Here is a 19,230-nt window from a genome sequence, read left to right on the forward strand (position 1 = left end):
TGAGAACATACACAAAAGGAGAACTTCAGATTTTAAGTGTTTTTTAGGGCAGGATAAGGTGCCATCTCTGAGAAAGCTGAATCAGCCTGAAGTGAGGAACAGGACGGGCGGATCACGAGGTCAGGAGATCAAGACCATCCTGGCTAACATGGTGAAACCCCGTCTCTACCAAAAAATACAAAAATCTAGCTGGGCGAGGTGGCGGGCGCCTGTAGTCCCAGCTACTCCGGAGGCTGAGGCAGGAGAATGGTGGGAACCCGGGAGGCGGAGCTTGCAGTGAGCTGAGATCCGGCCACTGCACTCCAGCACCGGCGGCAGAGCGAGACTCCGTCTCAAAAAAAAAAAAAACAAACAAACAAACAAAAAAAGCTTCCCTAGTGATTCCATGCACAAGTTTGATTAATAATCCCTTTAAAAGACGGAAATAAAATGCTTCCTGAGGGACAAATCTCTTTTTCGACAGGAAAATACATCCGAATGTTTCTGCCTTTCCTTGAATTTTGGTAAACGGTGTACTCTGTCATATGAAAGTAAATCCTTGGATTTTACAGATTTAACCATTTGTCCTTTCCACTGTTTACGAGCCATCCTTGGAGGAAGAGCATTTTGCAATTCTGTGGACCCAAACTTGTAAACCACACATATGGAAAGGAGCAAGGGTGCCCAGTCAAATACTGACACCTACAGTTCAGCATGGCTTGTTTGTTCAGTCTACTGTGTCTCTACCTGTAGTATTATACAGAAGAGGCCAGGCACAGTGGCTTACGCCTGTAATCTCAGCACTTTGGGAGGCTGAGGAAGTCAGATCACCTGAGGTCAGGAGTTCAAGACCAGCCTGGCCAACAGGGTGAAACCCCATCTCTACTAAAAATACAAAAATCACACAGGTATCGGCCGGGCATGGTGACTCATGCTTGTAATCCCATCACTTTGGGAGGCTGAGGCGGGTGGATCACGTGAGGTCAGGAGTTCAACACCAGCCTGGCCAACAGGGTGAAACCCCATCTCTACTAAAAATACAAAAAATTAGCTGGGCGTGGTGGCGGGTGCCTGTAACCCAGCTACTCAGAAGGCCGAGGTAGGAGAAATTATTTAATTCGGGAGGCAGAGGTTAAAGTGAGCCAAGATCGCACCACTACACTCCAGCCTAGGCAACAAAGCGAGACTCCATCTCAAAAAATAAAAATTACAGCCGGGAGCTGTGGCTCATGCCTGTAATCCCAGCACTTTGGGAGGCTGAGGCGGGTGCATCACCTGAGGTCAGCAGTTTTGAGACCAGCCTGGCCAATACAGTGAAACCCCGTCTCTACTAAAAATACAAAAATTAGCTGGGTGTGTTGGTGTGCACCTGTAATCCCAGCTACACAGGAGGCTGAGGCAGGAGAATTTCTTGAACCAGGAGGCGGAGGTTGCAGTGAGCTGAGATCATGCCATTGCCCAGCCTGGGCAACAAGAGCGAAACTCCATCTCAAAAATAAATAAATAAAATAAAAATTATGGAAATACATGTATTTTTAAATGAGTAAACATATCAATCACCACCTTGAAAATCATTAATACTAGATGTACTCTATTAAAAAATAAAATATACATAATGACAGATGTCACAAATCACATTTTATAACTCCTAATGAAATTACAGACTATAGTGATGACTATCAATCAGGGCTAAAAACATTAGGTGGATGGTTGAAAAGGAACGGGCTATTCATATATGCCACTGCTATATCTCATATTACTTTCTGGTCTGCAGGAAAAAACAAAACTTTACAGTGCAAGAATCAATATGTCAATCACCCTCATCTAATGGTTGGTCTTTGCATTGCTACAGTGGAATAACGAGAATAACCAGAAACTGGCTCCTGATAGGATGCATAGCTTCATCTATGATGTATCAAATAAAAAAAGGTTGAATGTGAATCTAATTTAGACCTTAGATCCAACTTGGAGTTTATAATAAATAAAGGGATAAAAGAACAAATTAAAATCCACATGCTCATTTCGGCAGCACATATACTAAAATTAGAATGATACAGAGAAGATTAGCACAGCCCCTGTGCAAGGATGACATGGAAATTTGTGAAGCATTCCATATAACTAAAAATATGAAAAATTTAAAACAAAAAAACAAAATCCACAAGAATGCAATTAGAGAAATCCATGAGAGTTTTTTGGTTTTTTTTTTTTTGCAAATTCTTCCAGATCCTGAGAGTGAAGACTCTTAACAGGCTATCCTCCTCTCTTTGTCAAATCTGTATCATGTACAAACTGACTGCTCTAGATAGTAATCCTAGTACTTTGGGAGGCCAAGGCAGAAGAATCACTGAGTTTGAAACCAGCCTAGGTAGCAGAGTGAGACCTTGTCTCTCTTTAAGAATTATAAAAAATTGTTTAAAAAGAGAGAGATAATTAGGGAGCATAACAATTAAATGTTAATGTATCATCCTAGACTGGAACTTGGTATGAATATATCAGCTATAATAGGCATTTTAGGGCATTTAAGGAAATCTCAAGATAGACTGCTAAGATGTCTGTAACCTACTTTAGAATACTTTAGCATTAATGAGTTAAAAAATACAAAGACAGATGAAGAGGACAGAAAATATAACCCAGCTCTAATTTAAAACTCTTTCAAAATGTCCTTAACTAGGGTTAACATTTCATAATCTACGTTTTTTTGTCTTTCTTTTATTAACTATAGTTTTAAATGGAATGTGCATTTTCAAAAAGATGTACTAACTTACCCCTGGCATATATTCCATAAATATGGAAAGTGTTTTTTCCTGGGGATCCCTCAAACAGCCATAATACTGAACAATTCGCTCATGCAGCAAGTTTTTCAGCAACTGAATTTCACATTCAAGTGCGTTTACTTCCTGAAAGAGAGAATTAACTCTTCAACAATGTCAGTAAAAGCAAAAAATTCTAATTTCATGGGCCATCAAGGTGATTTCATTCTGAAAATTTTAGTTCCCAGTAACAAATATCTGAAAGTCTCTAACCAATAACTTTTTAAACAGTCCTTGATGATATGCTAAAGCAACACTGAATCAGATTAAGATTATAACAAGTACTAAAAAAGAAAAATACATATTAAAAAGTAGATAAACATATCTAATCTGTTTTACAAATAATTTATACTAAAGAAAACTGCACTTTTTTGTAAAAATGCTTCTTATTTAGAATGGAAGGGGCTTAATGTTAAAAAAATAATAATAAATAAAGTTTCTTATAATGTGACAAAGTAAATGTGTGCAGTGATTTTTACCTTGCTGGTCTCAGGACTATCGGGATCAAACTGAACTTGCTTAACAGCCAATTCTCTTCCTGTATCAACATCATAACAGAGGTAGACCCTTCCAAAGGCTCCTTGGCCAAGCAGTTTGCCCAATCTCCAGTTGGTTGGAGCCCGAGGTGCTGAAAAAGAACACTTTCTTAAAGTGAAATATCAAACAGCACACAAATGGTTAATAACTAAATGAACATACTGCATTAGTGACATCCTCCATTGAATGTGCTTGGATATAAGGGAAAATTATGATTATCCAAATTCACATCTTTCAAAATTTTCTCTTTCATCAATTTTCTACAAATCCTAAACCAAAAAAAATTCATATCCCAAGAGTCATTTTTTTCTGAAATTGTTTTCCTAATTACACATGTGACAGCATCTTTCTTTCACTCAATCTAAGATGCCAAAGACTGTAAGATGCACCATTTCTAATCTTCACTGCAGTAATATTTGTACTTAGTTTTTCAGCCTCCACCTACAATGTAGAAAGTTGGAAAAAGTATCAATCCCATACAAACAAGAGAAATCTGGGTAATCTACAAAAGTTAACTTTTATTGAACACATATCAAAAAACTAAGATTGCAGGGCAACCAACTAACCTGAAATCGAAGGAAAAAATGGCACCTCCAAGGAGAGACAGAACAGAAGCACTGACTCACTTATGGCAAAGCACAGAGAAAGACCCACACAAGCAGGGAAGAATTCACCTCCATTTTAAACAAATGTGGACTGGCACGAGAGTACTGAATCCCTGGAAGATCCAGACACAGACTCAAAAGGTTCAGACGGGAAATTTAAAATAACTATGACTAACATGTTAAAGGTTCTAATGGAAAAGGTAGACAACATGCATGAACAGATGGTGAACAGAGCAATGGGAACTACAGCAATGAGTCACATGAAAATGCATGAAATAAAGAACAATGACAGAAATTAAGAATTCCTTCAACTGGATCATAAATAGATGCAACAAGGCTGAGGAAAGAATCAGTGAACCTGAAAATAGATCAATGGGGCCAGAGAGAGGGGGCGGGGAGGGAGAGAGAGAGAGAGAGTGTGTGTGTGGGAGAGGGAGAAAAAGCAGAGGTATGAGACAGTATCAAATAGTCTAGTGTACAGGTAATAGGAATCCCAAAAGAAAAAGGAAGAATGAGACAGAAAAAATACTTGGAGAGGTAATAACTGAGAACTTTTCACAAACTATAAATACAATAAACTGAAAGAACACCAGCTGGGAACCCTACACAAATATACCTAGACACATCAAATTGACACTGTAGAAAATTAAAGACAAGCCAGGCGTGGTGGCTCAAGCCTGTAATCCCAGCACTTTGGGAGGCCAAGACGGGCGGATCACGAGGTCAGGAGATCGAGACCATCCTGGCTAACACAGTGAAACCCTATCTCTACTAAAAAATAAAAAAAACTAGCCAGACGAGGTGGCGGGCGCCTGTAGTCCCAGCTACTCAGGAGGCTGAGGCAGGAGAATGGCGTAAACCCGGGACGCGGAGCTTGCAGTGAGCTGAGATCTGGCCACTGCACTCCAGCCTGGGCGACAGAGCAAGACTCCGCCTCAAAAAAAAAAAAAAGAAAGAAAGAAAGAAAATCAAAGACAAAATCTTGAAAGCAGCTGGGACAGCTGCAGGGAAAGAAAGCATATTACATATGGAGGAACAAAGATAAGAATTATAGCAGATTTCTCTTCAGGAAGTATACAAGCAGAAGACAATGGGACAATAGCTTTAAAGTGCTAGAAAGGCCAGGTGCAGTGGCTCACACTGTAATTCCAGCACTTTGGGAGGTTTTGGCAGGTGGATCAGCTTAAGCCCAAGAGTTCAAGACCAGCCTGGGCAACACAGCAAAACCCTGTCTCCACAAAAAATACAAAAATCATCTGGGCATGGTGGTGCATGCCTGTAGTACCAGATACTTGAGACTCTGAGGTGGGAGAATTGCTTCAGCCCAGGAGGCAGAGGTTGCAATGAGTTAAGATTGCACCACAGCCTGAGTGACAGAGTGAGATGCTATCACAAAAATGAAGGAGAAATAAAGACTTTTTTCAAACAAACAAAAGCTGAATGAACTTACTACCAGCAAGTCTATTTTACAACAAAGGTTAAAATGCAGTTTTTTAGGCAGAAGGAATTTGATACCCAATAGATCTTGGATCTGTCTTTGTTTACATAGATTTTGGATCTATACAAAGATCTATAAAAATGAATATACTGAAAATATATATAAAAAACATTTTTCTCTTATTTTTAATCACTTCAAAAGATAGCTGACTAAAACAAAAATAACAGCAATATAGCATGGGGTCAATATGGATACAAAAGTAAACTATGACACACTAGCACAAAAAAGGAATTCAGAGTATGTAAATAGTGCTGCAATAAACATATTTGAGCATGAATCTTTGTATGCACTGCTTACATAATAAGGTCTAAATGCTTTGCAATCTGGCCTGAGTTACCACTGTAGGCCTATTCCCACTATTTCAAGTAAGATACCCCCACATCAGCCAAAAATTGAACTATTCACCATTTTTAGATGATGTTATGGCCTCTTGCACATTATCTCCTCAGCTGGTGATTTCTACTCACATTTAAATGCTATACAATTATTTCTCCATATATCATCTACCCCATTAGATTATGTCTTAAGAGATTATGTTTGAAATCTCAGTGGCAGGCATCCAACCTCAGTGGTAGGCATTCAACAAGGATATGTGAAATGAATGGATAAAAAATGACTAGTTGGTAATAGTTTTCCTAATACAAGTGAAGAACAGAATTATCTAAAGTAATTAGCAGTGATACCATGCTTATACCTGACATTCCAACTACCTTTAGAAACACCATTATTACCTTTTTTGAGTAGTTCATCTGACCCCAAAAACTCACTTAGGATTTATTCCTTTTAATACTACAAAATTCTGCAAAGGTTCTGCTCTACATTTCACTATGCCAAGTTCTATTACTTACAACGGCTGGGTGGGCTGATGTCCATTACGGTCAAAGTGGGATTGTCTATGTCACTTCCCCTTCTTCTTATTCGACTATCATCATACTCTGGGGTAAAGATACTGCTTCCACTACTGGTGCTTAAGGAGTGATCAGTAGGACTGAAACTCACAGGAGACCGGAAGCTGGTCCCCTGGGTCCTTCTAGCTCTTGGAAAAGTTTTACGACCTACAAAATGAAAAGAGAATCACCTTATACCTTTTGTTAATATGTTGTACTTTTAAAGTATTTAAAATTTGTAATGTGGAGAATAGAAATTTGTCCTGTAACTAGGCTAAGAAACCGAAATACTAATGATTGGGTGGGAAAAAATAAACAGAATCTGAATATGAATTCAAATAATCTCTTATGATAAAACATGTATGAGTGTGCTCACACACACATACACACACAAATCATAAAAAGGAACCTCCTTGCTTCTAGATAAAAAGGAGAAAAAAAATTTACTCTCATTTCCAATAATGATTTTAAAATCTAAAACAAAGATTCAAAAGTTCATAGGTTGTAATTTTTTTCTTTTCTTTTTGAGACGGAGTTTCACTCTTGTTGCCCAGGCTGGAGTGCAGTGGTACAATCTTGGCTCACTGCAACCTCCACCTCCCAGGTTCAAGTGATTCTCCTGTCTCAGCCTCCCAAGTAGCTGGGATTACAGGTGCCCGCCACCATGCCTGGCTAATTTTTTCATATTTTCAGTAGAGACGGGGTTTCATCATGTTGGCCAGGCTGGTCTGGAACAGCTGACCTCAGGTGATCCACCCACCTCGGCCTCCCAAACTGCTGGGATTACAGGCATGAGCCACCGTACCTGGCAAGTAATTTTTTTTCTTAAAGGGATGATGTAAGTATCAATCTCATCATCAAGGAGTAATTTTCTAATATCATTTAAAAATTACTTCTTTTGGATGGGTGCAGTGGCTCGTGCCTGTAATTCCAGCAATTTGGGAGGCAAAGGCAGGCAGATCACTTGAGCCCAGGAGTTTGACACCAGTCTGGGCAACATGGCGAAACCCCATCTCTACTAAAAATACAAAAATTAGGCCGGGCACAGTGGCTCACGCCTGTAATCCTAGCACTCTGGGAGGCTGAGGCGGGTGAATCACTGGAGATCAGGAGTTTTGAGACCAGCCTGGCCAACATGGCAAAACCCTGTCTAGACTAAAAATACAAAAATTAGCCAGGTGTGGTGGCAGGCAACTGTAATCCCAGCTACTTGGGAGGCTGAGGCAGGAGAATCCCTTCAACCCAGGAGTCAGAGGCTGCAGTGAGCTGAGACCGTGCCACTGCACTCTGGCCTGGGAGAAAGAGCAAGACTCCACCTCAAAAAAAAAAAAAAAAAAAAATTAGCCAGGCATGGTGGCATGCACCTATAATCCCAGCTACTTGGGAGGCTGAGGCAGGAGGACTGCTTGAGCCCAAGACTTCAAGACCAGCCTGGGCAACATGGTGGGATCCCATTTTGGCCAGGTGCAGTGGCTCACACCTGTAATCCCAGCACTTTGGGAGGCTGAGGCAGGAGGACTGCTTGAGCCCAAGACTTCAAGACCAAATACAAAAATTAGCTGGGTGTGATGGCAAATGCCTGTAATCCCAGCACTTTGGGAGGCTGAGGCAGGAGGACTGCTTGAGCCCAAGACTTCAAGACCAGCCTGGGCAACATGGTGGGACACTGTCTGCACAAAAAAAATTTTTTAATTAGCTGGGTGTGATGGCAAATGCCTGTAATGGCACACATCTGAACTCAGGAAGCCAAGGCAGGAAGATCACTTGAGCCCAGGAATTTGAAGTTACAGTGAGCTAAGATCATGCCGCAGCACTCCTGCCTGGGCAGCAAAACTTTGTCTCTTAAAACAAAAAAGTATTCCTTTTCTTTAAGGTACAGCCAAGTCTTATAAGTTGACATAAAGCCAAAATGCCCATTATATTTTTGTTATAACACAATTTCCTCATATTTTTCTAATGGTATTACATAAATATGAGGTTTAAAAATTTTTTTTGTATTTATTTTTGTTGTTGAGATTTTTAACTGTTCTTGTGGTCTAATTGCTAGAAACTTACCATCATTATACTCTTGATGATGATATGAAACATGGTACCTTCTTGGATATGTTCCTCCTTTTCCAAATTTCTCAAAGATAGGGTTATCATAGTCTGTTAAGACATATAAGATGGTTATCTTTTATTTTAAAAAATAGTTAAATATTTCTAATGATGAAAAGCACATTTATACATTTTTATTTGACTTTTCAAAAATCTTCCCTCTCCTTCCCAAAGCATTATCCAATGACATAAACATTTAAACATTTAGAATTTATAAAGTCTAACCTGAAAATTCCTGATGATTATCTGGGTAGCTCTGTGCCCTAGGCATTCGTGATTTTGGATAGCTCTCTCTATAAAGAAAAAAATGTCACATTAAGTTTACAGAAAGTACGTTAAGACATTAAAAAAAATCTTTAAGCAATATCTATATCTGTGCCTCTCTGTATGGGTGTGTGTAAAGGAGCTCACTTTGAAAGGTTAGCGTAACTAAAAAAGAAAAACTACACTAACTTGGTACATGTAGGCAAAGAGCCTGGCTTTAAAAATTAACCTTACAGTACAGTGGAAGAATGATGTATTTTGGAATCATGGGTGTTTCTAAGCACTGTGTTTCAATCCAAGCTCTGCCACTTAACTATGTAACCTTGGCAAATCACCCTTCTGCATCAACAAAAAAGATAATTTCCAACTAATCAAGTGTATACAAGTAAGGTGTCCAGGATAGTTGTTTGCAAATGGTGAGTACTCAAATATATAGCTTTCTCGTTACTACTTCCGTGAATTTCTTAAATGTCTACCTTGAGGTAGACATTGACACATACAGAAATTTCATATACATGGACAAAAGAAACTTAAATGTGCATTCCCACACAATATTAGTTATTTTTTCAGAATTTGCTTTCATAAAGCAATTCCAGAGAGGATTACCAAGAATACTGTCCTACTGAGACCAGAAGGGGGAGCACTTGTAACAAAAAATTCACATTTTGCAACTTCATCCTGCTCATATTCCTGGACAGCTTTTTCACAAAAGTACTTAGATGTTTGCCTACACGTACCAACGTGGCACAGTGGGCTACAATTACCAGTAATTTAAATTATTTCTAATCTGGTGCCAGAATGAATATAATCCTGAACAGGTGAAATAACTTAGGAAATCTCCAAAACCAAACATATCAATGTAAAAGTTGATAGCACTTTCACAAACACAGTTTTAAAAGTAAATGCACATAAATTCTAAATTTGATTTGCCTTCAAACACACAATTTTGACATGCAGGAATGCTCAAACTATTATAATCAGGTATCATTTTAACTAATAAAGATACTGAATTCCATGAGGTAAAGGGATTTTTATCCACACTGTGCAAAAATTAATCTGCCATCATTATATACAAGTACCAGTTATATTCCTCTGAATGTAGCACAAAAAAGTTACTGATAATTCAACATGCTATCTGTATGAATATTTACCCATATCTATTAAAAAAGAAAAACTACTATAAACTGAGCATGGTGGTTCATGTGTGTAATCCCAGCGCTTTAGGAGGCCAAGGCAGGAGGTTTGCTTGAGCCCAGGAGTTCGAGATCAGCCTGGGTAACAAAGTGAAACTCCCATCTCTACAAATAATACAAACAACTTTGCCAGATGTGGTATTAATAGCAAATGCCTTTGGTCCTAGCTCCTCAGGGGTCAGAGGTGGGAGGACTGATAGAACCCAGGAGGTCAAGGCTGCAGTAAGCTGCATTCACGCCACTGCACTCCAGCCTGGGTGACAGCAAAACTCTGTCTCAAATAAACAAACCATCCAAAAACTACGATAGATATTACCCATCCAAAGGACTATCAAGTGATGGACAACTTCCTGAGCCAGAATTTTCAGGGCTGCTTAAAGATAATGGATCCAGCATCTAGGAAAAAAAAGGAGTTCCACCATGATTCAATTTGATATAACCAAAAGTTGCTTATTAAAAAAAACCTTCCTTAATGAGACATACTTCATATAACATAAAATTCACCCATTTAAAGTATACAAGTCAAGGCTTTTAGAATACTGAGAGCTGTGCAACCCTCACTCACCACAATTTTAGAATAATTCCATACTCAATAGTGGTCACTCTCCAGAGTTACTCATTTTCAAATGTCCCTTGTAAGCAAGCCACGACTTCAAAATTTCCTAAGAGAAAAATATTCTTTCTCTATAGACTATTGACTAAATAATTAAAAGCTACAACATTTCACACTATTTTGCTTACTGAAAACTGAACAATGGCCCCACCCAAACTGAGACTAATGACACTATGACTGTTACATTAGAAAATGTGAACTACTATAATAGTGTGAACATATAATGCAATGCAATGTTAAGGGAATAATAGCAACCCCATGAAAACATTTTAATACTATAAAACTGAAGTATTTTTTAAATGTTTCAGAAAGTTCACAAACCTCAGTTTCATGAAGTTAAATATTTGTAGTTTCATTCTATCTTTCAAATGTTTAAAAAAAAAAACAATCTGGCTGTTAATTCCAGGATTACAAAGCAAATGCATTATCATTCACTCACTCTCATTCATTCACTTACTGAGCAATAAAAAACCAGCTGTATTCCAGCTTTCTTTACACAGGCACAAGTAAATTAACGGGCATTTTCCTATATTTTTTCTATTTTGTTCAGTTAAGAAGATATGCAATTAGAGAAGAGATAACACACACACACACACACACACACACACACACACACAGTTACCTGCCAAATCACACTGACCCTGACAACATCTCTTTAAATTAAATGTAAAAATCAAACTTTTGCTTACTTGGTCCATGCTCTCTGGAATGAACTCTCCTTCACTGTTGATACTAGTGAATGACCCATTTCGGGCAACCTGGTGTAATTCATCTGGAATGTATCCTGGGGGAGGAGAACTTCTATCTCTACTAGTAGGACCTCAAGGAAGAAAAATCATGTAATTTATAATTATAGGCAAGGGAATCAAGTTTTGTTTTAAATAGGCTATATTTCTGAATTATATCAGTAATACTCTCAGCAAAAGAAAATTCAGTTTTTATTAAAACTTGTCAGAACATTCATTTGTAAAACTTCAAATGGTTTTATAACCTTTGTAAATTCCCACCCTATCATAATTATTAACCTCACCATAATATTACATTTATACTCACTAGGTAGTATCGTATTCTGACTGCTAATGGGATGATAATACAATATAGATTTCTGGTATTAAGACAGTTTAAGTAATCACATTTCTTACAAGACAATAACCCACTTTATTTTACTTGGTTCTGTGGAAATGATGCTGTATTTATTGGTACAGTGTCTCACCTTTCCTCATAGTTTTTTGAAATTAAACTATAAGATATGGGGAAGTTATGTGAGCATTTAAGTTCTGGTCCAATTTAAAGCAAAAAAGATTCCAGCTTCATGTAAAGGAGTCATTGTGAGTATATGCAAGCATTTGTTAGTGAGACAGGGAGAAAGAAGAGAGCAAAATGATTACCAAGACATGTGCATAAAAGAGAGTACTGTCTACACTTGTCTGTAAAATGATTAGGAGCTCAATTTGAGTCAGGATTGATTTAGGCTTCATAACAACTATAGCCACAATAATATGGGTCCGTAATATTTTTATTCCTTCTATATCCCCGTGCTTACAAAAGAAGATCAATATAGTCAATTACTAAAAGGAGATAGAACTAAAAAAAAAAAAAAAAAAAAAGGCTATGAAAATTTTGTCTCCCTATTTGACAACCCATTTTTCACAGTAATGCATATGCCAATGCACTCTTGGTTGAGACCTGTTTATCAGCATACACTCCTAACCTAAAGGAGTTTTTCCTCTATCTCCCTTTTATAAAAACAATTAAAGAAAATAACTGCCAACATGTAAGAAAAATAATTAATGGTCATATCTAGCAAAGCCGTTCAAAGTTTAAAGCAGTGCCAATAAAAGACTACTAATTCTATACTTCACGATTTCCAGTTTCTTCTTATGCTGGCACTGACGTCAAGAATATTTATTAGAATAAGATTGAGGTATTCAGTGTAATTTTAATTCAAAATATATTTAAAATGTCAATTTAATTAGTGCATTTAGCTTGCTCTGTCTAATGCAACTAAAGTGAATTAGAGCCGGGCACCGTGGCTCACGCCTGCACTTTGGGAGGCCGAGGTGGGCGGATCACATGAGGTCAGGAGTTCGAGACTAGCCTGGCCAACATGCTGAAACTCCATCTCTACTAAAAATATAAAAATTAGCTAGGCATGGTGGCAGGTGCCTGTAATCTTACTTACTCGGGAGGCCGAGGCAGGAGAATCAGTTGAAACCAGGAGGCAGAGGTTGCAGTGAGCCGAGATTGCGCCACTGCACCCCAGCCTGGGTGATGGAGTGAGACTCTTATCTCAAAAAATGAAATAAAATAAAATGAATTAGCAATTTTTTAATAAAATGACAAGTACCGTAATGTGATAAGAAATGGGGATAAAGAAAGAAATGTACAATGGACATCTGAGCTTTGTACAATGTACAAAATGTACAAATGTACAATGAGCTTTCTAGTTTGAAAAGTAAAATGTACAAGTGTTCTCTCAATTTAATGCTACAACAATCCCATGACTTAAAGAAGAAGACACATTTACTGGTCTCAGGTTCATCAGAGAGCTGGAATTTGAATTTGGGTATTTCAAATGTTCTTTCACCAAATTTTAAAACTGTATCGAAATACATCTGAACGAAAAGGACAAGTCATTTGTATTTTGCTTGTGTATCACCTCTGCTGCTCGCATTTCTGCATTCCTGAAACCCAAAGTAGGACTTATGTAAGACAGACACTTAGAAGAAAATGGTCATAAAATAGCTTCTTCTGGGGACCAAAAGAGAACATGAATAATGTCTATTTTTTCGGTGGTTCACATGCCAATTCAATTTTTTCTTTGATTATCAACAATCCTCTTCTGTTACCAATCTCTTTCAGATTCCCAACCACATTTATTTTGACCCACTCTCCTGCGTCCTCCTATTCATCTGTTTTTCCTCCTCTTTAAGTTTTCTCTCTTAAATTCGCCCCTCATACATGTTTTCACGCCATCTTTAATGGCCATACTCACTGTCCTCTCTGTAAGAACATTTATACCAGCGGTTTTTTGAAACAATGTAATGCTTTTATCAAATAAAAATGTAGATTATCAATGTTTTATACAAATTGAAGAACAGACAGAATGGGGAGTTCAGAGTACCTGTGTCCAACTCATGTTGCAAGAATAAAGCTGCCTTAAAAAAACAGCATGCAAAATCTTTATTTATATCATAATCTTAATTATAACAATAAATTAATGGCAAATGAAAACGAATACTAATAAAGTAGTAATAAAGCATAATATAAAAATTCTTAGTATCTTTATTTTGACAGCATTCTTGGCAATCACTAAAACCCTAGAGAAAGACTTGTGAATTTACAGTCTATTAATTTTAATATATTATAATTACTTCCTTTAATTTTTTTCCTCCATTCTATTTGTACAATGAAAACTTTTTTTTTTTTTGAAATGACGTCTCGCTTTGTCACCAGGCTGGAGTGCAGTGGCACAATCTCAGCTCACTGCAACCTCCACCTCCCCAGTTCAACCAATCCTCTTGCCTCAGCCTCCTGAGTAGCTGGGTCTACAGGCATGTGCCACCATGCCCAGCTAATTTTTGTAATTTTAGTAGAGATGGGGTTTCAACATGTTGGCCAGGATAGTCTCAATTTCTTGACCTTGTGATCTGCCTGCCTTGGCCTCCCAAAGTGCTGAGATTACAGGCATGAGCTACCGCACCCAGCCTAAAACCTCTTTAAAGTTTTATTTGAATTTGTTGACATTAAAATACCCTGAATATATAAACAAAGAATTTAAATTGGAGATTACTAATCCTGTAAACTTGAATTTCCAAGGGACGTCAAATGAATAATGTATTTAACTTAAATTACAGGAAGTAGAGAAATAGGATATTAGTTATCAGGAATATGTTTAGGTGCTGCACTACATTAAAGGATGGAGAAGAAATTGAGAAATCATTCATTTTGTAATTCAGGCACCAGCTTTCTTACCGATTATAGAAAGCCGTTTTTTCCTCTCTGCTCCAAATACTGTATTATCCAAATCTTCTAGTGATGGCAATGGTTCTAAATTAGTAGCCTACAAAGGAGAAAAGACAGTTAATGCTGTTCTTCCTCCTTGGGGCTTTAAACAGAATCCTCTCCCCTACCAAGTACAAACCATTTTATATAGTTTGTGAGCCTTAATCAAATCCTCCCTTTGAAATTTTAATTCTAACATAATTCTTTCTAAGTTGTCAGTTTCTATTAGCTTCATATGTACAACATATTATAGTTATGTGTAACTATGACTGTGGTTTTGAGGAGCAAGGATATTAAAGTACAGTAAAGGATGTAAGTTTACATTTAATCATAATGAAAATATTGCAATGATTATAGAATATAATTATGTTTCATACATTAACTTTTACAAGCCTAAGTCCTATAATTCTTACTGAAAAAAATATCCCAAGTCATACCTGTGTACTTCCATTTATTACAAGTAATATCTTGAGGCTCTTCATATGAATACTACGATCCAGCAATTCCACAGCTTTGTCCAAGTCATCTTGAGTAGTTAATGGAATTACCAACTAAAAACAAACATAAGGAATCATGCAGCTATCTCATCAGGTCAAGTCTTCCACAAGCATCTCCACTACTAAGGAATTACAAATGTCCAAATGCCTTGCTCTGTGATTTGTTCCTATGATGAAAGTCTGAATGTGTACGTGTAGATTGTTTTGCCCTCCTCATTCTACCACCACTAAAATCTTAGAATGAACATAGATGTTTTTAAATTTGTCTTTATTCATCATTACATTATTTTAGAAAATAACATTTAAAGATTAATTTTCTAGGATATTTCCATAATGTTGCTAAATTTAAGTTATAGTATGTTCACCCCCAAAAAGCATGAAGGAGTACAGACAAAGATCAAATGAAATAAAGGTACTACTTTTCTTCTGTATAGATGAAACTCAGTTCTTTTTTCAATAGTAACCACAAATTTGTACTCTCAGCTGGTGTGCTCTTCAACATACCAACATCCTGAGTACCTGCCATGGAGGACAGCTGCCATGGAGGGGTACCACTAGTAACATATCTGCAATCTACAGCCCACCTAGAGTTCTTCTCTCTGAGCCTGGTGACCTGACCACTATACACTAAAACAAATAAGCTAATGAGTTAACTATTCCATAGTAAACCCTCAATGTGGAATCTGCTTTCATTAGTCTTCTCATGCAGCAGATGTTATAGAGGACAAAAGCACCTAAGAGGTCTATGAGAAAAAGCATAATTCATACAATTTAAGAAAATAAAAATACCTTTTTTTAAAAAAAAAAGTCAATTTAGTAACTTAAGAAGACTCTGTCAAGAACGTCAAAGTATACTCCATTTCATTGAAAGAGGAACAGAATAAAACCAAGAGAACATATTCTGCACTAGTTAACCTGCTCTACTTAGCACAATACACGAGCCATTCAAATGCAAGGATGAGTTAATTTGGAGTCTCTACAGTACAAATTCTTTGAGGACAAGGACTCCCTATACCAGCAATGAGCAAAGAGCAGACAGCCTGGTAAATGCTGTTTAATATATATCACAGTGCTCAATCTGAACCCAACCCACTAGCTGGTATGGTGTGTGTTCATTCTGCAGACTTCTTTATGAAAAAAGTCCTTGAGGTTTTTGATTTTTTGTTTTGAGATGGAGTCTCACTGTCACTCAGGCTGGAGTACAGTGGCAATCTCAGCTCACTGCAACCTGACTCCTGGGTTCAAGTGATTCTCCAGCCTCAGCCTCCCCAGTAGCTGGGTTTACAGGCATGCACCATCACGTGTGGCTAATTTTTGTATTTTTAGTGGAGACAGGGTTTCACTATGTTGGCCAGGCTGGTCTCAAACTCCTGACCTCAAATGATCTGCCCACCTGGGCCTTCTCAAGTGCTGGGCTTACAGGTGTGAGCCACCGTGCCCAGCCAAAAAAGTCCTTATTATAAGAAACGCTGCCAGACACAAAAATAAAGAAGGATCCATGTGAATTCCATCAGATAATCTGCTTGCACTTACCTACTCTGTTCTTAAAATATAATCCCAATTTCTGTTTGTAGCTAATTTTGTATTACTGTAAGTGACCAACTAACTGGGCTCTTTTTGCTCGATGAGAATTTTTTTCTAATAAAATACAATTATCAACTGTTTGGTATCATAGAACAAGCCTGATCTACTGATCTACTTAAATACATTTCTATTTCCCACCAATTATGAAACATATTGGTATTTCTTGCTTCTATCTTCAATAGTCTATTACTTTTTAAGCACTGGAAAACATTTTAAAGCAATGATAATGACTGTTCTGCCGATTTTTCATTTGAGGGGAAAATCTGAATACTTACTTTTACTATACATTTATAACTGGATTGTTTACTTCTCCAAGATACTGCTACTTTTGGGGGGAAAAAACACTAAGTCAAATGACAGAAAAAAAAATATAAACATAAATGATTCTGCTCTTCTTCAGTCTGCTGCTGTAAAATGTGAACATCCTGGAGGAGTGCCTGGTGCAGCAGCTTAGGCACTGCCTACAGACCTAATGTGATCCTGCCTGTGTTCTAAGGTTACAAACTATTACAAACTGTAAAATGAGGATTAAGAGTCAAGAACAAGTCCCAGGTTACCTACATTATACTAAATAAATCAGAGAATGTTTTCTTGCTTGGTGAATTCATTTCAGTCTCATTCATGAAATCTAACACCCTCTGGCCTATTTTTGATAAATCAGTTGTTTGTTGACATAAATCCTTTCTAGAAAGGAAACTTAAAATTGAGTTTGAGAACCATTAAATGAACTGAAATCTGAAAGAACTGAATTATCTTTCTGACTTTACACAGTGAAGTATCAAGACAGCCATTAAAAGGTTCTCTAGGCTGGACGCAGTGGCTCACGCCTGTAATCGCAGCACTTTAGGAGGCTGAGGTATGCAGATTGCTTGAGCCTAGGAGTTTGAGACCTGCCTGGGCAACATGGTGAAACCACATCTCAACAAAAAATACAAAAATTAACAAGGTATAGTAGTACATGCCTGTAATCTCAGCTACTTAGGAGGCTGAGGGGGGAGGACTGATTGAGCTCGGGATGTCAAGGCTGCAGTGAGCCATGACTGTGCCACCGTACTCCAGCCTGGGTGACGGGGAGATACTGTCTCAAAAAAACATTTTTTTTTTTCCTGCTCTACTCATCTAAAATGGAAGTGATCTTAGAAAATCCTTACTTGGCTTGAACACCTCCATGTTTAACCCCCATGACACTCACACTCACACACACACACACACACACACACACACACACCCTGAACACCTCCACACCCAACCCTCATAACACACACACACGCACCCACATACACACCTTATTAAAGAGAAGCCAAACTAACAAATCCAAACAACCCCAGCTTATATTTCTGCTTACATTTCCTTAAAGTTTCAATTCTAGCCAACTGGAAGTTTATAGAGTAATAGTTCATTCTGAACAGAGAAATTAATATTACGCTAGAAAAAAATATTTATAGAAGTGGAATGACATGCAGTATAAATGAATTTTTTGCTTGTCCAAATGTCCACAAAACTAGTAAGATTTTCCTACCCCCAGTGTCCAAGATGATGCATTTGGCTTGGGACAATATGTCAAGATACGAGACAGGACACAGCTCACTCACAGAATCTCAGGTTTGCAAGAAATCTGAAATGTAATCTTATCCTAATGCCACCTCTACTACATTCCTGCCAAGAGGCCACCAAAATATAATGGTAGAACCACTCACAGAAATCCTTCAGAAAGCATGAGAAAAATAAAGTAAAAATGGAGCAATTTTCCAATTTTTAGAAAATGGGAAAGGGGTCTTAAAAATACAGATCAGGCCAGGCACAGCGGCTCACACCTGTAATCCCAGCACTCTGGGAGGCCCAGGCAGGTGGATCGCTTGAGCTCAGGAGTTTGAGACCAGCCTGGGCAACATGGTGAAACCGTCTCTACCAAAAATACAAAAATTATCCGGGCGCAGTGGTGCCCGCCTGTGGTCCCAGCTACTCAGGAGGCTGAGGTAGGAGTATCGCTTGAGCCCTGGGAGGCAAAGGTTGCAGTGAAATCGGGCCACTGCACTCCAACCTGGGTGACAGAGTGAAACCTTGTCTCAAAAAATAATAATAATAATAGTAATGTTAGCTTGATGTCAATCCTCAAGAAAACCCCAGAAAAAAATTACATAGCAAACTGGGAAAAGTCATTAAAAAAAACAAAAACAAAAACAGCAGTTCTTACAAGCTGGCACAGGTATAACATGGGCAAATCATGTCATGCTAACCTCATTGTTCTTGATAGACCTACTAGGCTAGTAGATAAAGACAATACTGTAGTCTTAATGTATCTTGGCATTTGAAAGTTTTCCATAATACAATTTTAGAAAAAAGAAAAAAAGGTATGTCTAGGTTCCCCTGTAATCATCCTATGGGATAATGACACAAGTTCAAGACTTTTTTTAAAAAATTATTCTTTTTTGTTCAGACAACTCTGTCACACAGGCTGGAGTGCAGTGGTGCAACTCTATCTAGCTCACTGTACCCTCAAATTCCTGGGCTCAAGCTATCCTTCCACCTCAGATCCCCCTGCCTCAGCCTCCCGAACAGCTGGGACTACAGGTGTATGCCATCACACTCAGATAATTTTACTATTTTGTAGAGATGGGGTCTTGCGATGTTGCCCAGGTTAGTCTTGAACTCCTGGCCTCA

General features: G+C 38.0%; 1 protein-coding gene across 1 annotated transcript in view; it reads right to left on the reverse strand.

Moving 5' to 3' along the window:
• The window catches only part of MAP3K2 (mitogen-activated protein kinase kinase kinase 2), a 38,826-nt gene that overhangs the window by 11,434 nt on the left and 8,162 nt on the right, over positions 1 to 19,230 (reverse strand). Inside the window, exons 5-13 of the mRNA XM_011941674.1 lie at positions 14,926 to 15,039; positions 14,459 to 14,546; positions 11,173 to 11,303; positions 10,187 to 10,266; positions 8,639 to 8,706; positions 8,372 to 8,464; positions 6,278 to 6,484; positions 3,269 to 3,417; positions 2,745 to 2,876 (exon numbers count right to left, since the gene is read on the reverse strand). Of these exons, the coding sequence (XP_011797064.1) occupies positions 2,745 to 2,876; positions 3,269 to 3,417; positions 6,278 to 6,484; positions 8,372 to 8,464; positions 8,639 to 8,706; positions 10,187 to 10,266; positions 11,173 to 11,303; positions 14,459 to 14,546; positions 14,926 to 15,039 (1,062 nt within the window). The remainder of the gene's footprint in view (positions 1 to 2,744; positions 2,877 to 3,268; positions 3,418 to 6,277; positions 6,485 to 8,371; positions 8,465 to 8,638; positions 8,707 to 10,186; positions 10,267 to 11,172; positions 11,304 to 14,458; positions 14,547 to 14,925; positions 15,040 to 19,230) is intronic.

The sequence above is a fragment of the Colobus angolensis genome, unplaced genomic scaffold (assembly GCF_000951035.1).
Source record: "Colobus angolensis palliatus isolate OR3802 unplaced genomic scaffold, Cang.pa_1.0 Scaffold20, whole genome shotgun sequence".
NCBI classification, from domain to species: domain Eukaryota; kingdom Metazoa; phylum Chordata; class Mammalia; order Primates; family Cercopithecidae; genus Colobus; species Colobus angolensis.